The sequence below is a fragment of the Agelaius phoeniceus genome, chromosome 4 (genome assembly GCF_051311805.1).
Source record: "Agelaius phoeniceus isolate bAgePho1 chromosome 4, bAgePho1.hap1, whole genome shotgun sequence".
NCBI lineage: Eukaryota > Metazoa > Chordata > Aves > Passeriformes > Icteridae > Agelaius > Agelaius phoeniceus.
The window spans coordinates 28,211,962-28,236,468 of record NC_135268.1 but is presented as its reverse complement, the minus strand read 5'-3'; the positions used below and the strand labels follow the sequence as shown (position 1 = coordinate 28,236,468).

Genomic DNA, 24,507 nt, shown 5'->3' with positions numbered 1-24,507 from the left:
TTCCTGAGAAGGAAGGTAGGCCAGATTTGGTAGCTTTCAAAAAATAAAGGCTGGACACAAGGCATAACTACTTTCTGGAACATTAGTGAAACATTAGTAAATATCATAAAAGGTTAGATAGCATTTATTTGTGCTCTTTGCTGGTCTTTTGTGTTCCCTCCTTCTTTGTTATCTGTGTGCTGGCCCTTCCATTTCAGTGGGTGCAAAATCAAATAGTCAAAATTGGTCCTAAAATAACTCTGAAGTGTAAAACTCTAATAAAAGTTGGTTTTATCTCAGATAAGTAAAAATACTAATGAATTATGACTATTAAAAGTAAAACAATAAAGTCTTAATATATGCACAAGCACAATGTATGAAGTATTCAGTATATTCTGAATAAATTTATTGGAAACATTTGGAAATTTTTGTGGCATGATTCCATTTTCTTAGTCTCAATAAAATTTGATATACACTTTTTTTTTTTTTTAGTTAAGCCCAGGATACAGTGTTTTCCTGTCCAATCTTTCCCCTTTTATTTCCTTCCACATCCCCCCCTGCTGCCCCCTCCACCTTTTCCCTGTTTCATGAAGGAAGAAAACCTTTTCTGCTGCTGGGAAGAAAAATAGCTTTTCTTTTAAAACACTTGAAAGCAGCTGTCAAACATCAGATTCTGTTTAACTTTGATTTTTGTTTGGACTTTGCATTAGGAGGTAGGAGCCCGGCTTTTCACTTAGCAAATTTTTTTGTTCAGCAACTGATTTGAGAACTGCTTGACATGGTAAGAGATAATAGTGTTATTGCATTGAGAAGTCATTAATTTTAGGCTGTTCTTTGTCTAGGTTTTTATCCCGTTTTTTGGTAAAGATGGCAGCCAACAATGCAGTGCTGAACAGACTGGAGCAGAAGGGTGCAGAGGCCGATCAAGTTATTGAGTACCTCAAGCAGCAACTTGCCCTCCTCAAGGAAAAAGCCAGTAAGATCTATCTTAGGCTAAACCTTTTAACTAGATGGTTACCAGTAAATGCATATAAGAGAAAATGAGAATATTTGGTGTGTCAGTCTTTAAAGCATTTCAAGTTCTCCAAGATAAACCTTGCAATTGTAGCCCCACTTGACTGTCATGGGGGCTGTGGGGGCTTTGTTCTCGCTTGGTTTGGGTTTTTTTGAAGCTGCTTATTCTGAAATAGAAGAGGTATGGATGAGGAAGAATTAAAACACAAATTATGGAAATTTGGTAGAACATGATTCCATTTGAAGAGAGAAAAGGAGTTGGAAAGAATACAAGACTATGCCTTATCCTGAATTTAGTACTGATTTTTCACAACTATGGCATTCTGTCAAGAGTGTCATAGCTTCAATTTTGATATTTTGTACTCAACTGTATCAGTGAACAAAGGTGCTCTGTATTACAAACATTATCAGGGTTTTTCTGTAGGTTTCTCAGAGGTTTTTCTTGTGATTCTGTTTAGGGGACTGAGAAGATAGTATATTGAGAGGCAATTTGATTATATAACTATTGTAAAAATGTCTATTTCAACAACAAAGAAAATAATTCCTAAGTATTTCTGATTATATACTCCTTGAAATTTTTCACTTTTGTGCTGTTTGTCTCACCATGTTTCACTTTTCTTTAAAAACAAACCTCTGTGTCCAAAGTGACAAATGCTAGTTACTGAAATCTGGGGTTTTTTTTAATGTGTCAACTCTAGTCTTGCAAGCATCTCTCCGAGAAGAGAAGAAGCTCCGTGTGGAAAATGCTAAACTGAAGAAAGAAATTGAAGGGCTGAAACAGGAGCTGATTCAGGCTGAAATTCGAAATGGAGGTGGGGAAAAAAAGTGCTATTCTCATGCAAATTGATGTAGTTAGCACAAAACTATCTTAATTTTCCTTGATTTTTATTGTTCTGCATGTGACTCTATGGTATTTCATACAAATTCTGGATTTTCCCTGATTCCATGCCTGTGAAAAGTTACTTGATTCCAACATTTTAATAAGCTGCAGGCCTGACAGATCTATATACTAAACTTAATCAGACATGGAGCTAGTTCTTTGTATTTTTTTGTTCAGTGCCTTGCATAATAGGCCATGAACCTCACTGATGACAATGATTCCTTGTAATTCTGTAGAAATTGCTACATGTCTAACTCCTCTTGCTACTTTGAATATTTAATCTAGCATGACTGAAAAATCACTATGGAAAGATCTAGCCATGGTGCAAAGTACAGATGGTCAGGGACTTACTAGGAAAGCTGTGGTTTTGTAAATTTATAAACAATGTGTTCTGAATTTATGATTCTGTGCTTTATACCAGCCTTCCATTGGACTTATTCTTTCTTTGCTCTCCTCTATGTAGTTCTATTCAGTATATACCATCATTATATACTTAATAGTAAAAAAAACAAAAAAAAAAAAGGAAATAGGAAAAAAACCCCAAAACCGAAGTGTTTCAGATACACTGTGTTGTCTTTTAAAATTATTGCCAAAAAGTCCTCTTCTGCCCTCAACAGTTATTGCTATTAACCCATGCTATCAGAATTCTAAATTGTTTAAGATAGTATCCAGCGTATCTGGATGCTGGCATTTAACTTCACTGAATGTTTAACTGGTGTAAAAGCACGTTCAGTCTTCAAAAAGATTAACATGTTGTGAATACAGAGAATTCTTTTTCTCCTTTGGACACCAATAAAGCCTTTTCATGTACTAAACCAAACCATTACTTATATTTCTCTGTTGTCTTTTAGTCTGCAGCAGTTCTTGACAGGTGTGGGATATTTCACAGAATCTGTTGTGCTTGAGAAAGGTCTGAAGGTATATTGGTCCAAGATGGCAAAGGAAATACTTGGTGTACATCTTCCTTTAGTTAGCTAGTTCATCTAAGTGGTAGTAGGACTAAATTCAGATCTTTTCTGTTGAAGAGAGTAGATGTTTGTTAGATCGGAATGGACTAAGTAGTTCAGCACAGAAATTGGATGGACACGGAAGATCAAAAATATCACAAGATGTTTTTTCAAAAACCTGAGAAACAAAGACTTTCCCCAACTAGCGAGCAAGTGGTTGTTAGTACAACAAATTTCATATTCAAATTACTTTAGAAAGCTGTTTATAAGAATATAATTTGTGCAAATCACTTGTGTGTTGAAGAGGACAGGCATCAACTAACAAAGTGCAGTTCTTCAGGAAAGTTAGATTCCTGAAATGAAAAACAAAACATGTATTCAGTTTATGTATTCAGAATGGGGAATTCTGTCATGGTGACACCAGAGGGATGTATCAGTTGTTAATTATAAAACATTGAAAGGATTGAAAGGAACTTGAAAAGATCCTCTCATCTATCCTTGCTTGGGAAAGGTAGCCTTGATGGTACTGCCTAGTGCACTGATGATGCTTACCCTGTACAATTATTGGCTTAAAAGCCTTGAAGAGATTCTTGAAGAGCAGAATGTAGAAGAGAGATGCTTCTTACACTTCCATCTGGTGAGACTGATAGTGCAATGTCCAGAATTACTGTATTAAACTGAATTACAGAATTAAACCGTATCAGCAGTTTAAAAAGAGCTGTTGAAGGTAATGTGGAGAATTTAGGGAAAAGAGAAATCAGATCACATTAGGGCTGCAGGTAATTTTGTTTTATTCAGGCTCAGTTTCTTAAGTTAATCATAAGAGTTGATGGATGATCTGAATATACTATAAAAATGCTTTTGTGCATAACTCATTTATGGAATAGTCTCCAGTATGACAAGAGCTAGTAGCTATAAACTGAAACTAAACAAATGGGAAATAGGGAATTGGTAGAAAAAATAACTAGATGTTGAAATCAGCTACAAAAAGAGATGTTGTTTGCTTATATATTTTCTTGTATTTAGGACTTTTTCGCATTTAAAAATGTGTAATCAAACACTTTGTTTTTATTGATCATAATAATCATATATAGATGAAGTTCTGAAACGTGTTTTGTAATGTGGTTCACTACTCAGCAGTTGTGGTTTAGTATATTAAGCAAAATTTTCAGTTCTCTCTGCTTTTTCATCTACATTGTACATTTAAAAATGTCAGTGTTCCAAGTTCTGGTACTGCCCCTAACTTTTGTGGTTTTGATTTTAGTAAAGCAGGTTGCAGTTCCTCCTGGTACAACCCTCTCTACAGCTTCGTTTTCAGAGAATGTTCCACAACCTACAGCAGTTACAGCATCTTCTGGTTCCAAAGATCAAATTAAAGGTGAAGATGAAGAAAAGAAAAAGAAAGAAAAAGTAGAAAAAAAAGGTACTTTTCTTATCTCTGATAGACAGTTGAAGTATTTAATTTATGCAAGTGTTTTTGCATGATTTTGAGAAAAAAAAAAGCTTTCATACAGCTACAGTAGGAAGAGTTGTGCTAGCTCTTAAATCTTGAAAATACTTGAAGCTAATGATGGTTGTCAGGTAAGCTACAGATTCTTCATTGCATGGGATACATGCCAAATTCTGTTTAATGTGACTGCACTTCCTCATTTAATAAACCACCACCAACAAAAAACAAGGCATGTCTGTTGGACACCTGTACTTGTGTGCAAGTGTATCTTGTAACTTACTATGTTTTGCAATCATTCCCTTATGCAGATTATTATTAATTTGCTATGATTAGATTTGTACAGGTTTGCAGAATTTGGATATTATGATAGTGCACAGTCTCTTTTTTTCCTGGTGAGCTGTACAGCTACTTATAAGCTATTTTATATTTTTTAATGTATTTCAGCTTTGGACACATTAATATTCCACAGAGCTGTAAATACAAAAGCAGAGGCCACATGTCATAGCAGGCAATTAAATTTTTTCCCTCAAGTATTCAGCAGCTACAGAGCAAATATTCAGTTAGTAAGGAAAAATAAAACTTTCTATATATGATGACAGGAAGTACAATAGGAGTACCTTAAGTTCAGTCAGACAAACACAGATCACAGAATATTCTGAGTTGAAAGGGACCCACAAGGATCATCAAGTCCACCTCTTAAGGGAATGGCCCATACAGGGGTTGAACCCACCACAAATTTGGTGTTACTAGCACCACGCTTTGACCAACTCAGCTCATCTCATATGGAAAGCATGTTAGACTTTTGTCTTATGCTGAAATACAGCAGAAACATTAAATAGTAGTCCTGCACAGGCTGTTTCTGTGGAGTTCAGCATCTGTTGTAAGTATTGTATTTAACAGTTGAAGTAACCAACATGTAAAATTGGTTTTTAAATCTAGAAATTGATAAAATGATGGACTATCTGAAATCCCTTTGCTTTCTGTCACCTATGTCATCTCTTTCCTCTCTTATTATTTTCATCTTCTTTGTTCTACTTCTTGCAAACTTATCTGTATGATTTCTCTGTATATGGATTCTGGACTGACTCTGACACTGGCCAGAGGAGTGCATTTTTCTCCTTAGCCTGTGGCATTGAAATGGATATTTTCCATGTATCTGTATGTATACACACCATGTACACATTTGCTGTGTTCTCTTTTGAGGAAAGACTTCATTTCTCTTGTAGAGGGATGTCCTGGAGAACAGTGTGGAATTATACCAAGGATAAACTTAGCAGGTCTTTGAAATGATCCTAGGTATCATATCTTAGCTATTTTGATTGGGATTTTGATCCAGTTTCTCTTATATTATTGTATATACAAGAGATTTTATTAATCAGATTGTCAATTACATTAAAAACCCAAATCACTAGAGCTTTTCATCATAAATGAGCAAGTATTTTTGAAGAGCTGTTGCTTATATTAAAAAAAATTGCCTTTTTATTATTGAATGTATAATTTAATTTCATGCCTGTACTAGAAGAATGATGAATAAAATCAAATTGCACATTGTGTCCACTTTACCTTTTTGCTCCATTAAGAAGGGAGTTTAGTTTACATTAATATGTAAGTTATCTTGGATGAAAGAATAACAGAATATGCTTATTTAAGGTAAGCACATCTTAGACTTTTTTAATCTCCCAGAGATTATAGCTGTTAAACAAGTCTTTAATGTCTCCAAAACAGCAGTCTTATCTATAAACTGCATGTAACTTGCTCATCTTGAAAGGAATATTGCATATTTTATGATTCCATGATTTATATAAGCAGCTGAGTATGGGGAGTGTTGTTTCACTGTTGTTTTATACTACACAGTCTTTGTGTCTGATGATATGGGGTAAAGATACCACACCAGGGGAATCTCATAAGCCATGAGCATTTTCATGCACTCTTGTGTTTGGGAAGTGCAGAATGTTGGCTAATGTCATCTTGAAGGGTTGCATTGCAGCTGTGCCAGTGCACCTGCAGTGACCTCACAGCTCCTGGCTGTGTACCATGCTGATAAGCACTCATAACCCATTGGACTGTGATTCCCTAGTTTCCTTTTGCTGGTGAAACACCATGGCAAGGCTTACTAGTAATTGCTAATCATTCAAATGGGATGATCAGGTAATTGCTGTGGCCTTTGTCAGAGTATGTGTGTCACACGTTAGCTGCACTTAAATTCAGGGTGACTTGCAAACAGGAGGTGGTAATAAGTTTAGATAATGACATAAATTGAAGTGTGAATGACAATTCACCACTGGAAACTGGTAACAGAGGTGCTAACTGTTTACTCTTTTGTGTTTTGCACAGAATTTATGTTTATTTCTGAGACTGTAGCTCACTTTTCCCTTGCAGTAGTCATATACGTTAGTTGTGCTTTTTTTAATGTTTATTTCATGGAACAAAATGTTCTCTAATAGGTGAAAAGAAGGAGAAGAAACAGCAGCCAGCTGCTGGAAGTAGCGATGCGAAACCTGTAGATGTTTCTCGTCTGGATCTTCGTGTTGGCTGCATTATTACTGCTGAAAAGCATCCAGATGCAGACACTCTGTATGTTGAACAAGTGGATGTTGGTGAAGCAAGCCCAAGGACTGTTGTCAGCGGTTTAGTGAAACATGTTCCTCTGGATAAGGTATTGACAAAATTATTTACTGATAGTTTTTTCTTTCCTAAAGTATCTTAAGGCATTCATCTGTTTATAGGATATGTTTTTATTCTGCTAAAAGATTTGTACAGTCATGAAAACAAAAATAAAATGCAGATGGAAGTAATACTTAACAACATTTGCCAGAAACCAGAGAAGTACCCTTACCCCAAATCAGTTTCTAATTGCAGAAACTTCTATCCTGGGATCTTATTCCAATTCCTCTGCCATCAGTGCACACTGAACTCCTAAACTAAACAGATGTTACTCTTTCTTTAGGTTTCCTACTATGTAGTAGAGAAGTCATAGTAACCTTTTTGGTATGATCCAAACTTTTGAAACCTTTGCCTTCCAATTCTCTTTTATAGCCTGTTGAAATATTTGGCATGAAGTAAAGCAGAGAGCATGTAAATTCAACTTAGCTGGCAATGAATAGCTTAAACAACAGTGGAATACAAAATGCATACTTTTATTTCCTTGAGCAGAATAGAATCTGTGTCCATGCTTTTTTCAGTTGATACGCTTTGGTGTTTGACACAGATGGTTTATGGGTGCCTTTGAACAACCTGAGACTTCAAGATTTAGTTTTCCTTTCACACCTCTTCTAGAGGGTGAGAGGAGTTTACTGAAGGTTGTTCCTAAATTCAAATGCAAGCTTGGCATTTAAAACAGTGTTGTGTAGAGCAACTGCAAAATGGATCATGAAGGAATTGATCTTAGTCTGGAAAAAGCTCCACTTTCTTAAATGTCTTTTCAATCCTTATTTGCACACTGTCCTGATGGAAGACTGCAAGCATAGGAAACAATTAAATTGTGATTTTTTTTTTTTTATTTCAGAAAGTTAGTGAACCAAAAAAACCCACCTGAATAGAGTAACTATTCTGCACTGATCAGCTGATGGTGTCCACTTACTGGATTTGCACTGGGCAAAATCTCAACTTGCTTGCTTTTTAGCAGTCTGCCTTCAAGAAAGCATGTAAAGGAAAACATTAAAAGCCATTCTAAATATACTTTGAAACATCAAGTGTACAGAATGAAATGGCAGCAGGAGTCTTTTCTTTTAACCTTCTTTCTGAGTGGAAAAATAATCTGAAGTATTCATTAACAGAGAATTAGGGATCATCCTTGCACGTTCTTTGAGAGCATTTTTGTTTGCATGTCTGGTTTCGGTTTGGGCAAGTCTCTATTAAGACAGTAAATTTTTAGGGGCAAGCTTCCATCTTTTTGTGTTTTTTTAAGTGTTCAAAAATGTGAAGGCCTGGCATGTGTCTACTGCCATATATTGAAATAAAAATATATACATCAGATCAAGGACCATAGCCATAAATTTCTTCACAAAAAATTCAGCTGTTTATGATTTTGGTGTTTGATGTGGTAATTTAGCAGTGTTTGAGGCTGTAGCATTTGTATCATCTGATTTTACTTTTGGTTAGGAAACACAGTCTGTGTATCTTCACTAACATTTCAGTATGCAGTGCAAGTTATTTATGGGTGTGAAAACTTCTGGCATGCCCACTTTATATGTGAAATGCTGTGGGGTTTTTTTTTTTCACGTGGTGGTGAAGCCATGTCAGAAGTTGCACCCTCTATTGTCATGAGTAGTTGTGTCACAAGTAACAGGGATGTGGAAGGATCTTGGCACAAGGTGCACCATTGCTGAGCTCTTTTGGCAGCTGGGGACAATGGGGAAATTTCTGAAATGTCACAAGGAATTGACAGCTTTTCTGCCACTCCATTTGGCTTTTTGAAGTGGATCTCTGTGTGTTCGTAGCATCAATACCTGTTTCAGGCAATTGTTCTTGAAATTCAGGCAGTTCTCCAGTGTCACTTTTTGTCATCTCGTCCTCTTTAACCGAAGAGAACCTCATGTCAGTGATCAGAAGTGTAGAACAGGAATGTAGGGAATGTGTCTTTAACTTAACAAGAAGAGAAGAGGCCACCATCATCCTCCAGAAATGCTATTCTGGAACCATTGGTTGTAAGAGGATACATTACAGTTACATCTGTTGTGAACTATATGCTCTGATTTTTGTAGCAGAAACTTTACCTCCACTTAGATGCCTTGAAATCTTTTCTTTCTAGATCATTGTGATGTCCACCCAATAATTAGCCTTTCATTCATTAATTGTTATTCAGTGCTAGATAATGCTACAACTTGCATTTTAGTCACTGACATGTTACAACTGTTTTTTGTGTTTTGTGCTACTTATTTCCATAGCAATTACTTGAGAAATTTTCAGTCAGTGGGCTGGCTTGAAACTTATGCAAGATAACTTTTTCTTATAACTGCTTCATTTTGGCTATTTATAATTTTGCTTTTTAAGATGTTGTCCTTGGAAAATATGCAGTGTTTGAAATAGTTGATCATATGAGTTTTATTAATTATTAATCCTGCAGATTTTGTTCAAAGTTTGGACTGTGATGCACAAAGACCAAAATCTAGAAATACTAAATATTTATATATAATGTGCACTAGTAGCGTGGGAATTAAGACATCCTTACTTTGTCTCTTAAGAATGTTCAGGGTTTAATTTTATTCCATTTGAAAGTGTGATTTGTTTTAGAGTCTAAATTGTGGCAGTTTTCTGAACAAAGAGAATTTTCTCTGCTTTACTATTGTAATTATTAAAATAAAACAACAAACAGAGAAACGTTTTACAGGTTTGCACTAAAAAATTCAGTGTTCAGTATATACAGCCGTTTTCGGTGGCTAAAAACACTCAAGGCATTTGGGTTAACTAAGATAAAATTTTAAGATTCAAATGAGTTCATTATGTAAAAGACCTCTAAGCATCCAGGATTCACTTTGAAATTTTTACCTATGGGCCTAATTTGTAGACTTGTTGTTATTTTTAGTATTATCATCGTTAAATTATTATTATCATTAAATAGAAATTGTTTAGTTAATAGTGCTATATTGAAAGTGGACTAAAGCAGTGGTCTGTAATGAATAAAGAGGGAATGCAAGTGAAATGCCTCATCTGGTTTTTAATTTAATAAATTGAACATTTTATATTTCCATGATAAATATGTCACATTTCAGCATTTAATCCCTTATTCACTGGCCAGCTCTTAGGGGGTTTAGATGTTATGTTACTGGTGTGTCCAGCCATTAAAATTGTGAATCTGTTGCTACGTGCTTCTCTTACCCTTCAGTTGTCATGGTGAGATCTCATCACTGTAATTCTTTCATTGTAATGAAATAATGGGAGTCCCCAAAGCCACGTGCCATTTTAAGTACTCACATCGTTCTGTTTTCCTCCCCCAAGATGCAGAATCGGATGGCAGTGCTACTCTGTAACTTGAAGCCTGCAAAGATGAGAGGAGTAGTATCTCAGGCAATGGTGATGTGTGCCAGCTCCCCAGAAAAAGTGGAAATTCTGGCTCCTCCACCCGGAGCGGTACCTGGGGACAGAATCACTTTTGAAGGTTTTCCTGGTAAGTAGTTATATGGGAAAATAATAGAAACAAATATGCCAAGGTAACCTTAGTGTTGAAGCACATAAAACAGCTTTTTTTTAAAGCTCTTCTTTTAAAGCTTTTTTTTAAAGTTGGGTTTTTTGTTGAAAATTTCTGAATTAATTCTTGTTTTTAATTATTTTTACTACCATGCTAATATTGTGTAAATAAAGGATTGAAAATATTTTTATCATCTGTCAAAAAACTGTAACTTGATAAAGTTGTATAGAACTTAAATGAAAAATACTCCATTATTTAAGTGTCAGTAAGTATTTCAGTTTTGATATATATGGATAAACGTACTTGGCAAATTACAACAAACAAATGTAAAGCATCTTTCAGAGTGTCTCAGTGTAAGTGATAAAGTATTAAATTCCTAATTTCAGCTCCTCCCTGTAATCAAAGTGTCAGAACTTTGGGTAGTTTTTCTTTTTTGAGGAAGAAGGGATGGAGGGGATAGAATGGGTTGGAATAACATCTCCTATTCATGGGAGGAGTCTGTAATATTCAAAATGCCAGGGTTTTTTGTTTGTTTGTCTGGGACAAAATATCTTTTTAGGTTTCCAAAGAAAGACATTGGACTTTTTCCCGCTTAATTAAGTCAATGAATCCATCTTTTTTCAGAATATAAATGAGAATTTTACCAAATGAAACTTTATCAAAAGATGACTTTTCATCCATTTTTCCATTTCTTCCACCTCAATGAAAATTATTAACTTTTGACTGCATATTGGGAACTCAAAGCATCATAGGTTTATTGTGTTGATTTAAAATGCTGTTTATTAAGAGCTGAGTCTGAAAAGAGAGACTAGTATAAATAATCTTATATGTCACAGATTATGGGAATGCACCTGCAGCACACTGTGCATAAGGAGAATTCCATTGTTTGAGTTATTGCTGTATCTTTTTACTCATTGTGACTGTCAATCATAAAGGAAGTTTGTGTGAGAAGTTGGTGCTGCGCTGTCCCAGAAAGGTGAGGACACACAGGTGGCTCAGTTGCTGGTGCCACATGGGAGCTGCCTGTAGACTCCTCTCCTACAATCAGCTGCCTAGGTTTATCCTGCACCCAAGGAATTTAGGAATTTCTGCAGCACAGCCCAAGCCCAGAGCTACTCAGGTCAGCTGTTACAGGGATCACAGAGGTCTTGTTGAACAGTGCTCTTCTGGTCAGGATCACTCCATCACTTAAACTTGGAAGAACATGCTCCAAATCCCAGTATTTCCCATACTGGGTGAAAGTGTATGTGTGTGCATTTATCAATGAAGTATTCATCTTCAGGAGGAGTTTATTGCTCAAAAGTTGGCTTTCACGTGTGAGAAAATGGTGTAACTTTTATTTTCTGCATAGAGCCATATGAACCTTTATAAACTATTGCACTTCTGACAATTTCTAGCTGTACAGCAGAGTTTTGATTTATGAACCTCTTGGCAAGCTCCATGCTTAAACATATTTGCATGAAATACCTTTCAGAAATACATTTGTATGTATATATGTATATTTATACTTCTCAAGAGTGAAATTGTGATGCTTAAAAAAAAGATATATTTTGGTTAGAATATGATAAAGGAAGTAATGCTCTATCTAGGTGTTTTATGAAATCAAAAAATAGCTCAGCTTGCTGTGATTTAATGCTCCAACTGAAAATACTTTAAAATAATACTGTTTTAAAAGGAAATCAGTCAGACAGCAATTTTTTTTCAGTTTTAGTTTCCTGTATTAAAAATATACCAAGCTTGCTAGTTGAGATGCAGAATTCGTTAGCTGCACTGAAATCTTAAATGCCTCAGCAATCAATTGCATTGACTAAATTGTAGGAATACTCATTCACGGCTTCTAGTTGTAATCACATCTAGTGAGTAAAGATGAATTAAATGTTGAGCCTTTGTTACCTGCAAGAATCATAGGTACAAATACACTGCTATCTGTTGCTGTGGAAATGGATGTGCAGGAGAGCATCAAGTTATAGAATAAACACTTCCAGTGCATAAGCCCTGGAAAATGATGTACAGGTTTAGCCCTCAAAAACCCTCTTTGCCCAGGTTGAGGAGGTTTTTTTGTTTGCTTTTGTCTAGGATACAGCCTTCCTCCAAAATTACATCTCAAATAGCTTCATATACCTGGCATTTGGAAATGTGAGAGCTGGTAGTAGCACTGTTTTGTGTTCACCAGCATATCTGTTCTTGCACATGACTGATGAAGTGAGTTTCATCAAAATTATTGAACTTTTGAATTATTTGACTCCAGTTGTTTAGCAAAAAGCTTTTCTAGAGCAATCAGTAGAAAAAAAAATAGAAAAATAGAAATATTTGTTCTAAAATAATTCCCAGGTGTTACAGTATGCAGACACTGTGTTGACATTTTGATCTTTAAAAGATACAGAATAAGGTAAATATGGTGTGTAAGTTGTTCTAGTTCTGAAGTTATGACTTGCAGCCAGTAAGACAAGATTTTGTGTGGATTGTATCAGTTTCCTTCTGGTGGAGAGTCCAAGACATGGGGCTCTGATAAGTGCCAAATGAAGGTTTTTGCAATTCCTTTGCAAGGTGTATATATCCAGGGCTATAGATTGCAGTCTGAAATGTGGCACTGTTTTCTACTGCTTCATAAAGAGCTGCTTGGAAAATTTTGTAGGTATGAGATTTAAGCTAATCATTGACTTTGAAAATTTACCTAATGCTTAGTAGTACAAAGTAGAGTGATCTATCTTCTTCTTACATAAAATTTCTTTAAAAGAATTTTCAGACTTGTGATTTTACTATCTTGAGTAGGAAGATGCAAAAAAACCCATTGGTAGATGAAGACCTACAAAATCATGGTGACATTTGTTTCTGTAAATTTATTTGTTGGATATTTGTCTTTTCAATATTGCTGTTGTAAACTAAATTAGGGGGAAACTCATTGGGAGATGGGGAAGCTCTCTGGAGACTGGAAAATGGTTTCTCAGTTTTTATTTTCTACTCACCATTTTTGTGTTTAAACCTTCTGCTTCTTGGCTGCTGCTGTCTCCTCGAAGACCATCTGGCACTTGCCTGATGCTGTTTCTTAGGAGGATAGACTCCTTGTTGTGTCAGATGTCATTTAATTTCACTGCTTAATTGTAACCATTTATATTCTGATCAATTATTTGTTTTAAAAAGTAATTGTAAAGCATAAAGATTCAGTTGGAGCCCTTGAAGTTAAAATAGAAAGGACAGCTGGGTCTTATTTAGGTTTGAAGTATGAAAGTCTGTGAAGCAACAGAAGCACCACCAGCAACAATAAAGCAATTCTAAAATGCACACAGCTGTCTATCAAGCAGCTTGGAATTGAGCTATTTTTAAGTCTTCTCTCTCCATTATACAAAATATTCATGAGATACAGACTAATTTTCTTTGGCCATTTTAGTCAAAGTAAACAAATGGTATCTTGTCTCAAACCAATTAAATTTTTTTCTGTAGCTAGTGGAGTGCTTACCTAGAACTATCTTGAGTGTTATTGAGGAGTGATTTGGTAAGGAATGCTGTTGCCTGGAGTACTGTTCTGTTTTGTTTATTTAATTGATGTCTTTGCCCTCAGTGGAATTTTTAATACTGAAGTGTCTTATACTCCAGTGCATGAATCTCCAAGGTCTCTTGAGCCTTTTTTTGCATTAAGAACTTTACCAAATTTTTATCCATCTTCACTAGAAAAGGTCTGATTTTTAAACTATGTAAGAATTCTTCTATCATGTGTATGTAAATTCTATAACCTCCTGCACAGTAATTGCCTTAAGAGGACAATAATACTTTAAGATTTATAGCTAACTCTGAAATCTCTTTTCTGATAGCAGTATCAGATACTTTGATGCCACAGGAACCAAAAACCTGTTACTTAAATTAGATTATTAAATTATCATTCAGGTCTAAGAATCACTAGCAATTTAATGAATTAGTATCTCTTTAAAAGAATGAAAAGTGGTAAAGCTGGAGTGCAGTAGTTAGCTTGTAGTTAGCAGGTTTTTTTAATCAAAGCTAGACTGTATGCATGCTTTCCTTCAGCTGCATGGTTACAATCCACTGTGGGGCAAGTGGCATTAAGTAAAGTCGCAGATGTCACACATCACTCTGTCCTTTGCCCCTTGCTGTGCTGAGATGTATTCTTTCAGCAGTTTTTTAACTGTTACAAAGTGGAGAGGTTTCTTGCTTATTATGAAAATTCTTTGTAATAAAGCTGTGAGATGGAATGATATGTTTAACAAAATTTGAGACCTCTTATTTGGCCCATTTTTGGTAAAAAGAGTGGAAAAGTGATTAAGCCATTAAAAGCTTCAATTTATTTTATTTATAGAAACTCTTCTAAAGAATATTTTCTGGGAAGAAGGAATGCAGTGAGGAGAAGGCATAGGAAAATGCACAGCCTAAAGCTCTGGTAGTATTTAAAATTGGTGCCTATGCTAATCTAATATGAGCTCACCACAGATCCCAAGGGAGCTTGACGCAGGATTCCAGAGAAACTTATTAACATCCAAAGCCTGTTTTTTATAATAAAAGTCAGGAGGTTTTCTTACTGAAAAAAAGAAATCATATGCTTTTTATATTTGAGGAGGGGAAGGAAAATGTACAATGGATCACTTAACATTCTATTTAATGATTTTATTAGTTTGTATGCATGCACTGTGGTCTAAATCGAAGTTTGCCTTTGTTCATGAACCTGAGCATTAAGCTGATTTATCTTTGTGAAAATGCACAATTAGCTCTAAACATTTAATAATTTTTATTTAGTAGTACAATTATTTAAGTAATTAGAGTATTCAAATTTTTTCCTCTGTTTAATATTACTTAAAAATATTATATAAAAATATTAATGTTGTGACTGATTTTTCTTTGAAATACTAAATGCACTCTGGATGTGAAATAATTTGACTGCATTATTAGATACTGCTCTGATAACACTAGCTTACTTCACAGAGAAATCTGGCCTAGTCTGCTTCTCTTGCATATATAGAAACTACAGAACACAGACACCCAGACACTACAGAATACCCATACAGACAGAAATAGCTCAGGTTTGCAGGCATTGAGAATGTAAGTAGACTGAACTATGGAAGCTATTTACAGGAGAGTACCAATAAGGCATAAGACAGGCTGGAATGAGAGTAGTGGATTTAACCACTGGTTGGTCAGTCAGTCAGGACTTAGCAAGCAGTGATGAATTTCAACCAATTACTAGAAGAAGATACGTTAAAATCCCTGTATTTAGTTTGGTTTGTGTCTGTACTTTGAATTTCACGTTTATTTAAAAATAAAAAAAATATCCTTCACTATGCTATCTAATTTGTTGACAAAATTTCAAAACATTAGTAGAAGAAGCCTGCACTTTGTGGTCAGTAGAGATCCTTAAATAATCAGATTTGCTAATGTTGTTAGTTACTGTCAATACCACTAGGGTATAGGTATCTCATGATATATCCATGGAAACAGGAAACTGAAGCTTATCAAGACTGAGACCATAATTGCTGAAACTCTAGCCAATTTCTACTGCCTCTGTTGTTATGGGCACCAGAGCTTGTCATCAAACAATACAAAGCATAGCAGAACAGTGTGTAACTCGGGGCTAAAATTATATGTCAGTATTCTACCTCTGGACTGTTCTTGTCTAAGTTCAGTACTCCACAACTGTAACAGCATCTGCTAAGTGCATTTAATTTCTTGTAAAAACATCATTCATTTCTAAAGTTAAGATGCTGACAAACCTGTCTTGGTGAGCAGTGTACTTCTGTGGTCCATATGTACTTAACTCTTGGGAATTCTTTTGGACTGTAGTATAAGCTAACAGCAATGGTTTAATTTCTTCCTTTTGACATTGCTTGTTGTCTGATACAACCTTTTTACCTTGAACGATCCTCTTTTCCAGAGAGGTTCTGGAGACATTTCCTTGACAATTCCTAATTCCAATTAAAGTTTGCATTTTGATGATCAAAAGGAACGTTAGGGCCTTTACCCCTTAAAAGTGTGTGCAGTGATGCTGTGTGGGCTGTCATAGATGTGTAAGTACATGGTGCTCTTGTTCTGAGTTGTGTGCTATGAGGTTATTCTTTGTTTTGAAACAGGAGATCCTGAGAAGGAACTTAATCCAAAGAAGAAGATTTGGGAGCAAATCCAACCTGATCTTCATACCAATGACCAGTGTGTTGCTACATACAAAGGAGTTCCATTTGAAGTGAAAGGGAAAGGAGTGTGCAGGGCAGAGACCATGGCAAACAGCGGAATCAAATAAATAAATAAATAAATAAATAAATGGTTATTAGAAACTTGTACAGATGTTGAAATGGAAAGTGATGCAAGCAGAATAAAAAACATGAAATGCATGGCTAAGACCTGGTTTTTTTTACTTCTTTTCCATAATATGTTACATCTCCAACATTTTGACAATTCACTCATTCAGTAGGCTTGTTGTCCTTGAGGTTGTGTGCTGTCAGCAGTTATTAACCACTCAGTGCTCATAACTTAATTGCCAAGGCTTGTTTGTGGTGGGACCACAGGCAGGCAAGTAAATTTTCTGGACAGCTTGAAGGTGTAGGGCTTCTATTTAGCAAGAGCTAAAGGAAATAAGGAAAATATTCTGCCGTATTCCTTGTGTGCTAATTGCAGGACTAGCAGCTGGTTAGTGAAGATCACAATTGCCTTTATTCTTCTAGTCGCTTTGTAATAGTTTTTCTCCTCTTCTTCCAAGCAGTTTTCAGGTATTGTAAGCCTCTGCACCTTTGTTCTTGCCTGTGTTCTCTCTGTAGTCTGCAGTCAGTTGTAACTGTAAGATTTAAACTATGGTGGTTTATGCCCTAGGATGTTCAAATGGACACATTTTCATGTCCCCAGAACAAAACTGTTATAATTTCATTAAGGTCGAAGCTGCCACTTTGCTAGAATAGTTCTTTATCTAGTCCATCTAGGTATATCCTTCCAAACCAATAGGTAGGACTAAGAAATAATTAAGAACATATTCCTGGAACTAATAAAAAATAAAAAACCCCTCAAACCCCAAAAGACCAGCCTGCAAGAAAACCCAAAAAGCAACCAAACAAAAAAAAATTCTGTTTCCAGTGCTCAAACGGGTATAAAATTAATTGATTTTTTGGTTTTGTTTTAATGTGCTTTTATGCAACGATGTTTTCTACAAAAAGTGCTTTGGTTTTAACAGAAATAGCTTCTTCAATTTTTACAGTTAGAATTATTTCATAGTAATGTTGTACAAATAGTCATGTTGCTAGACTATTAGCCTCAAAATCATTCTTTTAATTCCTTACTTTCAGTAATATGAAAATAAATGTTTTGGATCTATTTTCAATAACTCTTCTTTAAGTAGCTATATAGAGATAATTCAGATATTTTTGCATATAATATTAAATTGTTGCTGTATAACCATTGAAACAGTAAATACTATTTTAAATACAAAAATTAAAAACAAACTTGAGCCTTTCTAAATTTTGCAGGCTTTGAACTTCATCCAGTAAGTGGAGAGAAAACAAAATGACAGTGATATAACATTAAAAGGAACATGCATAAAGAGGATATGAACAGATTTTCTTTTTGAATGAGTTTTGTTTGTGCCTGTTAGTTTTTCATGCATCTGGCAATAAGTAATAGTAATTAGTTCTTTTAAATGTGCTGAACAGTATTAAGCACATTGAAGCCATTTTATCTGCCTAGTAAACTGTATATGCTATAATGTCTTATTAAATAAAATCATTGTAGTTCAAGAACTCAGTTATAACTAATCTTGAATCATGGTAGGGAATAGTTTTACAACAGATAAATCTTAGCTTTTAGTACCGGAAAGCTCTTTTTAGAAATGGAAGTTCAGAGGAAATTCTGAAGGCTTGAAGAATTGAGCAAAGAGGCCTCCTGAGTCTGAACTCACGCATTTTTTACTTCTTTTTTTACCTTTTTTTTTTCTTTTAAAATTTTATTTTATTTTTCCAGATCTGTATTCTGTGTGAACTGGAATATACAGTCTGGTGTAGTGCAAAATCTCATTTGTAACTACACACACATTAGGAGCATGATTTTGGATCACTAGCTTGTTCTGATTTTGTGGCCAAATCTAGATTCTGAATGCAGTAGTGTGAGGTCCTCTGTGGAAGGCAAGTAGTTTGATAAGCTAAAGAAAGAGATATTTCTAATTGTGTGTTCAAAGATGTTTGATATGGATGTGGAGTTTTTCAGTTGATGGCTTTTACTCTTTTATTTCTGTTAGATGCTACCTACTATAGAAAATAGACAAGTGAGCACCTTAAAGCTAATTTTATTCCTTGCTGTGTTTAAGTAGTACTTGATAATTATTTCTTTGTATGAAATTCAAGAGCTTTCTTAAGACAATATTTCTTTCCTCTTTAATTATGCTGTTGTGGTTGTCTAGGAAGATGTATTTATGCTGCACTGTGCTCAAAAGTGACAACAGGGTACTTGAGGCACTATGCAAATATGTTTCCTCACTGTATCCAGCCTCTTCTGCCTTGTCTGCATGAGTAAGTAGGACTGCAGTGAAATCCTTCCACGTGGGACCCAGAAGTTCCTGTAATGAAAAGCAAATTTTAACTAGTTATCTCTTATTTCTTTTCCCCACTCCCATTTCATATGCTTTGTACATTACCAGACCGTTTACATGTATGTTTTTTTTTTTCCCCTGGCAGTAATCCAGTTCATGTTATCCGAGTTGCTGAAATTTCTGGGTATTTTTTCACCTTTCTGAGACATTGACATCCAATTTCAGTGGAAATATGTGGTCATGCAGTACTAGCAGTTCTCTGTTCCCTGGCTACAGATGTTAACAGAATGTCTCCAGTTAAAAAATATTCATATAAGTAAAGAAAAATGGTTGTTTGACCATGTCACACATTAGTTTGAAATTGGTAGTTGCCACACATTCATATTGCCACACTTTTTAGAGCTCTTCAAAAAAATGTTTTTGAAAACACTGAAGCACCTTTTGTTGAAAAAATAAATTATGAATTTCTATGTAAAATCAACTTCAGTTCCAACTGTGATCCATAAAACTCAACTATTCTAAGCAATTCAGGAAAAACACAAATCAAATGCAACACCTTCAATAATGGGCCAGAGAGTTTTCTTCAACTTCTGTGATTTATCTGATGGAGGAGAATGGAGAGAACGAGCTGCTTTTCTTTCATAAAGTACAGAAAATTTTAAAAGGAATAAGAGAGGTTGGGCTTTAATTTACAGGTGGAAATGTAATTACGACTTTGGGCAATCCTGCTAACTCCTGTATATGACAAGAAGCCTACCTTGGTAGTAAAGGACACTGCAGTGATCTTAACTGTAACCTAAATGCTGCAGTATATAAAACTACTTTAAAGGATGTCTGCCTACTTCCAAGGTAAATGGGGTGTCAAAAACACCTGGTGTATTGATGGTGATTAATCTGTTTTAGACCCTAGGGATGAAAAATACCAAGCACATACAAAATTTTCCTTTAAGCTGCCCAAGGAAGTCTTGAGTTACCAGTTTCAGAAAGAGAGGAGAGAGCTTTGATTTGCTGAGGACTCAAAATCAATTACAATCTTTGTTCTGAAATTAGTGTCTGCCACTCGCAATTCATCAGGCTGTTGTTGGAAAAAAAATACTTCACTTTTCTTTTATGGAAGAGTCAACTCTTCAATAGCTATTGTATTGTCACCTGAGGATGAAAGAGTTGCCATTAGGGCAAAGACTTCGTTTGTTTGTTTGTTTGTTTGTTACCTGGATGAGCTGAACTGTGTCATGGCTTTCATCTGGACACACAGGCAGGTCAGCCCTGAGGACCAAGAGGGCCAAGTGCAGGCCTTCCTCCCCGAAGTGCTGAGCCAGGGCTGCTCTCACGGTGTCCCTCACTTGCTGTTTGCCCAGAGCACTGTGAGGGTAGCTGGGGGTGTCCAGCACTCGGACACGCAGAGCTGACTCGCGGCCGTTCCTCCGGATGAGCCCTGAAATGCGGCCGCTGCGTCCCAGGCTGCAGCGTGTGGTCACAGAGCTGGGGCACAGACGGCTCTCGAAGTCTGCACTGCCCAGCAGGCTGTTGCCAGCAGCACTTTTGCCACTCTGAGCCTTTCCAAGCACAACAAGGTTGATTGTCATCTCATTGCTGTCTGCCATTGTCAGTGTTTTTGTCCACAAACCTGTCACTAAGTACAAATAACATTAGGTGCTTCAGATAGCTTCGGGGGGTGGGGGGAAAGAAGAGACAAGAATTTCCAATATCCAAGAGTGTTTTTCCCTGCCTGAAATGTGAAAAGAGTTTTAGGAAGAAGCAATAATGTGGAGAGGCAACAGAGAGGGGAGGAGTTGGGCAACACACTGTTGCCATTCTGGGACAGTAGTAGGTTAGGAAAAGGAGGCAAACTAGGGAAGGAAGAAAAGAATGGTGACAAATAGATGCTGCTGTTATTAAGTGACAGTGTTTCAGGATGTAGGTATTTACTTGCTTTAGGGAAAAGAATAATCAAGGAGAAGTAGATTTTAAGGGAGCACTTTTTCACAGCTTAAAATATGTTTTTCATCAGCTACTACGGATGTTGAAATAGTCGGTAGTCTAAAAGGGCTTTCTGATGCAGAAAAATACCTCAATTAAAAAAAAAAGAGGAGAGCTGAAATAGCCAATCTCATGTAAATGAGATTTTGGAAATGTATTCTAAACCAACTTATTAGCGCAGTAAGTGGGAAAGAAGAACATAGACTGGTGGATAGAGAGAGGGAGCTGGCTTGGGATCATTTCCAGTTACTCTATTTGTTCATAAACAAGACCTCTCATTCTCTTTGTACTTTTCTGTAACCCAGTAGGGGTTGAAGGGGTTTTGGTGTGTGCTGATCATCTAACAGGAAAACTTATTTAAATAAGTTGAGATATGTTTGAGAAGGTAAAACCATAGTGGCAAATAGTGGATTTTAAGTTTCTGTGACTTGTGAACTTCAGAAAGAATTTTTTTGTTTGTTTTAAGATACTATGTTTAGGTACTCATAGAGAGGCCATGGACAATTTCAGACTGGGATTTCCTCCGATTAATTATTTAGATTCTTGCTGTTTAGTTTAAGCTTTCTCTCTCATATAAATTCCATGCCTAAATGAATATTATGAAATAACTTCAGTACAACAGCAAAGATGCAAGAGCTAGTAACATACTAATTTTGTTATAGTCAACATTGAATATGTATAGGATAATCTTCCTTACTGGATTCACAGTGAGGTTTTTTTTTTAATTTTTCAATGATGAATTTCCTTTTAAGAAATATATCTTATGAAATGGTTGTCTTCAGTTATTTATCAGTCTAGATATGCATTGTACACTTGTAGCATAATAATACGAGGTAGTGGACATGGATTCATCCATTCCTTTTTTAAATCATAATCAAAGATTTGGTGTTTTTTCCCTGTAAGTAGTCTACGCTTAAATTTTTAGATTAGTTTCATTTTGGGTCACTTACCTTATTTTCCCTTAATTTCTTCTTTCATTCAGGCTTCATTCATAAACCACATGTGCAGTATAGAAAGAAGTTCATATGTGAACTTTGAAACTAACAGCAGCCCCGTACCACGCTGAGACTGTTACGTACACGTTAATCTGGTTAATTTATTACTGATAGCTCCTCATTCAATTGCATATGTTTGGTCAGTAATTGGCACGGTTGAATTTTTGTAACTCAGCTGCAAATACTGTTTTTGAAGTCACTTAAGTGGTTGCATGACGTTGATATTTTTAAAAGTAAATTAATTCCACCAGCAGTTAAATGTGTAAATAATAAATGTAGTAGTGGGATTCCTTTGTATAGCAAGTTCTTGAATGTGTCTTCATATGTGCATGTGAATAGGAAATGCACTCTCTTATTTTTGCAATGAATTACTAATTACAATATTTTCATAGCACAGTGTAAATCATTTGCAGATAAAAAGATGTTTGCTTAACAAAGATGGATTAAAATAATAACAAATATATTAAAATACAGAAAGTATTTGTGAACCAGGAAGAAAACTGAAGACTTCTTGCAGAACTGCCAGTGGTATGCATTAGCTAATGGCTGTTAGCCTAATAATTTTTCTTGCAAGCATCATTATTTGCCATGCTATAGTAGCATTCAAACCAGAAATAGAAGATTGTCCAGAAGGACCTATCACTTGTTTTTTTTCCAATTTTCCAAAAGTGGGAAGGTAACTGGTTAGAAAATAAATGCAAATTTGTGCTTTAATGACCAGGCTGTAGTTTTAGAATGGGAGAGTGGATGAGCCTGTCCTATCTGTTTACATTGATCAGCCATCTCTCTGTAAATCCCAGGAGTGCAGGCAGAAGTTTACTCCAAGGGTATTGAGATACTTGTCAGTAAGAACATGAATCTGGTGTGTAAGCTGTATGTGGTGGCAGGAAAAGAGGAATGTGCTTTCCAGAGCCCAGTCCTGGCTGGGGACATTGTGATCCGAGGTGTAGCTCAGTGTGGGAGCTTGTAAGTGTTGGTTTAGCACGTTACCAGGGCTGTTCCTGCCAGCCACAGCAGTGAAGGGGGACTGCTCTAGAAGCCTAGAAATTCCTCCAGAAGCCCGTTGTGTCCTGCTGTGGAGCCATGAGCACAGCCCATGCTCTGGCAGAAGGTAGGAGCTCCTCGTGTCAATTCACATTGTGAGTCATGGATGAGTTCCTCCTTTGGGTTACTTGGCTGAAGGTGACCATGGAAAAAATTTTGTTACTGAATGTTTTTCAAGTGTTCTTGGGCCTGCCTCTTCTAGAGAGAAGTCAGACATGAAAGCTGTCCCTGTAATTTTATGTACCTGAGGCAACTTCTTATGGTTCCCAGTGCCTTTAGAGCTCTCTACTGTACACAACCTTTGTGTCTCAAGGCACATTTATATAGAAAGTGTATGGCAAGGTCCTTCACCTGCTGGTGAATACAAACTCAAAGAAGACTGGATGAGGAGTCACTCGATTGCAAAGCAAAAGGGTAGATCAGTCTCATAAATTATGGATCTTGACTTTTGTTAAATTGCCAGTCTAGATCTGTGTTTTTCATTGGACTGCTCCTTTGCACAGTAATGCCCCTTATGACATCTGAGGTCATATATGTCCTGGCAGTTGCATCTAACTAGATAATTTTAGCTGCCAGGGACAAGGATTTAGACTACCAAAAAAAACTAGAATACCAGAAAAAAGGGAGCGTTGTATGCAAAATACAGCTTGCCCAGCTGGATGCAGAACAGGGCTTTTGTAATGGCAAGATGGCTGTAAAATTAAGAGTGATGTAAAAGAGGTACTACCTGAATGAGCTCTAAAACTTGGTGAAATTTAAAAAAAGCATTTCTTTTCAGTATTATTGTGAAAGGAATACAATCCAAGTTGGAACACATTTGGAAGGTCTTACAACTGCACGGGCAGAGGATTTTAAAAAGTTGTCTTCTTGGGAGGATTATGACAGGGAAAAATCAAACTGATTTACATGACACTTGCATGGGCTCCTCAAACCTGGAAAAAATCCTCCCCAAGGTGGCAGTATCAGCCTGCTCCACAGGTACTGTAAAACAGCTGGGGTCCCCTTGCTCTGCAGTCCTATGCTGAAATAAAATACCAGATCAGAAATGAGCTACAGCATTAGAAAACATGGGATAATTACAGGACTCTTCAGGCATCTCCTGAGATAAGAAATGTAAAAAGCATTTTTCTCTCTTCTGTCAGAAGAAACATTTTGAATTTACATATAAAATACAAACAGTAGCACATTAATTAATGAATTTGAACATCAGCAATGGAAAGGTAGCAGTTAAGAAACAGAAGTGTTATTCACTGTTCCTTACATGACTCTTGAAAATCAAGGTCTTTTGTTTTCACTAGCTTTTGAGTCAGTGACAATTATTATGAGGCTTTAGATATAAGATCATAAAATTTACTGTCAGAACATCATCTTGTACAGAGAACAATAAAGTTGCCTAGGATGCTTTTTAGCACTGCTTACTTGCAGTGGGTGACCTATCTTTTTTGTTTGCTTTGTTTTTGTATTTCTTTAATTTTGAAATGGCAAAGAGAAAATCAAAACTGTGCCTATTACAGATGGGCAGGCAGAAAGGGTTCCTGCAACTGATAAAGGAGGCCTTGTACTACTCCCATGGAAATACCAAGTC

The 24,507-nt window shown here is 36.0% G+C and overlaps 2 protein-coding genes across 3 annotated transcripts in view; one reads left to right on the top strand and one right to left on the bottom strand.

Annotated features, from left to right (window-relative positions):
• Window positions 1–16,724, top strand: part of AIMP1 (aminoacyl tRNA synthetase complex interacting multifunctional protein 1) — a 31,783-nt gene extending 15,059 nt beyond the window's left edge. For both annotated transcript variants that reach the window (XM_054633055.2, XM_054633056.2), the window contains exons 2-7: window positions 822–955; window positions 1,692–1,805; window positions 4,085–4,243; window positions 6,715–6,926; window positions 10,208–10,376; window positions 16,469–16,724. In XM_054633055.2, the coding sequence (XP_054489030.1) occupies window positions 822–955; window positions 1,692–1,805; window positions 4,085–4,243; window positions 6,715–6,926; window positions 10,208–10,376; window positions 16,469–16,635 (955 nt within the window). In that variant the 3' untranslated portion in view covers window positions 16,636–16,724. The remainder of the gene's footprint in view (window positions 1–821; window positions 956–1,691; window positions 1,806–4,084; window positions 4,244–6,714; window positions 6,927–10,207; window positions 10,377–16,468) is intronic.
• A 1,087-nt stretch (window positions 16,725–17,811) lies between these two features.
• On the bottom strand, window positions 17,812–20,534 carry GIMD1 (GIMAP family P-loop NTPase domain containing 1). Its single transcript, XM_054633747.2, has 2 exons — window positions 20,115–20,534; window positions 17,812–18,930 (listed from the first exon to the last, which is right to left on the bottom strand). The coding sequence occupies exons 1-2, from the start codon at window positions 20,505–20,507 to the stop codon at window positions 18,661–18,663; spliced, it is 663 nt and encodes a 220-aa protein (XP_054489722.2). The 5' UTR covers window positions 20,508–20,534; the 3' UTR covers window positions 17,812–18,660.
• Window positions 20,535–24,507: the final 3,973 nt, after the last annotated feature.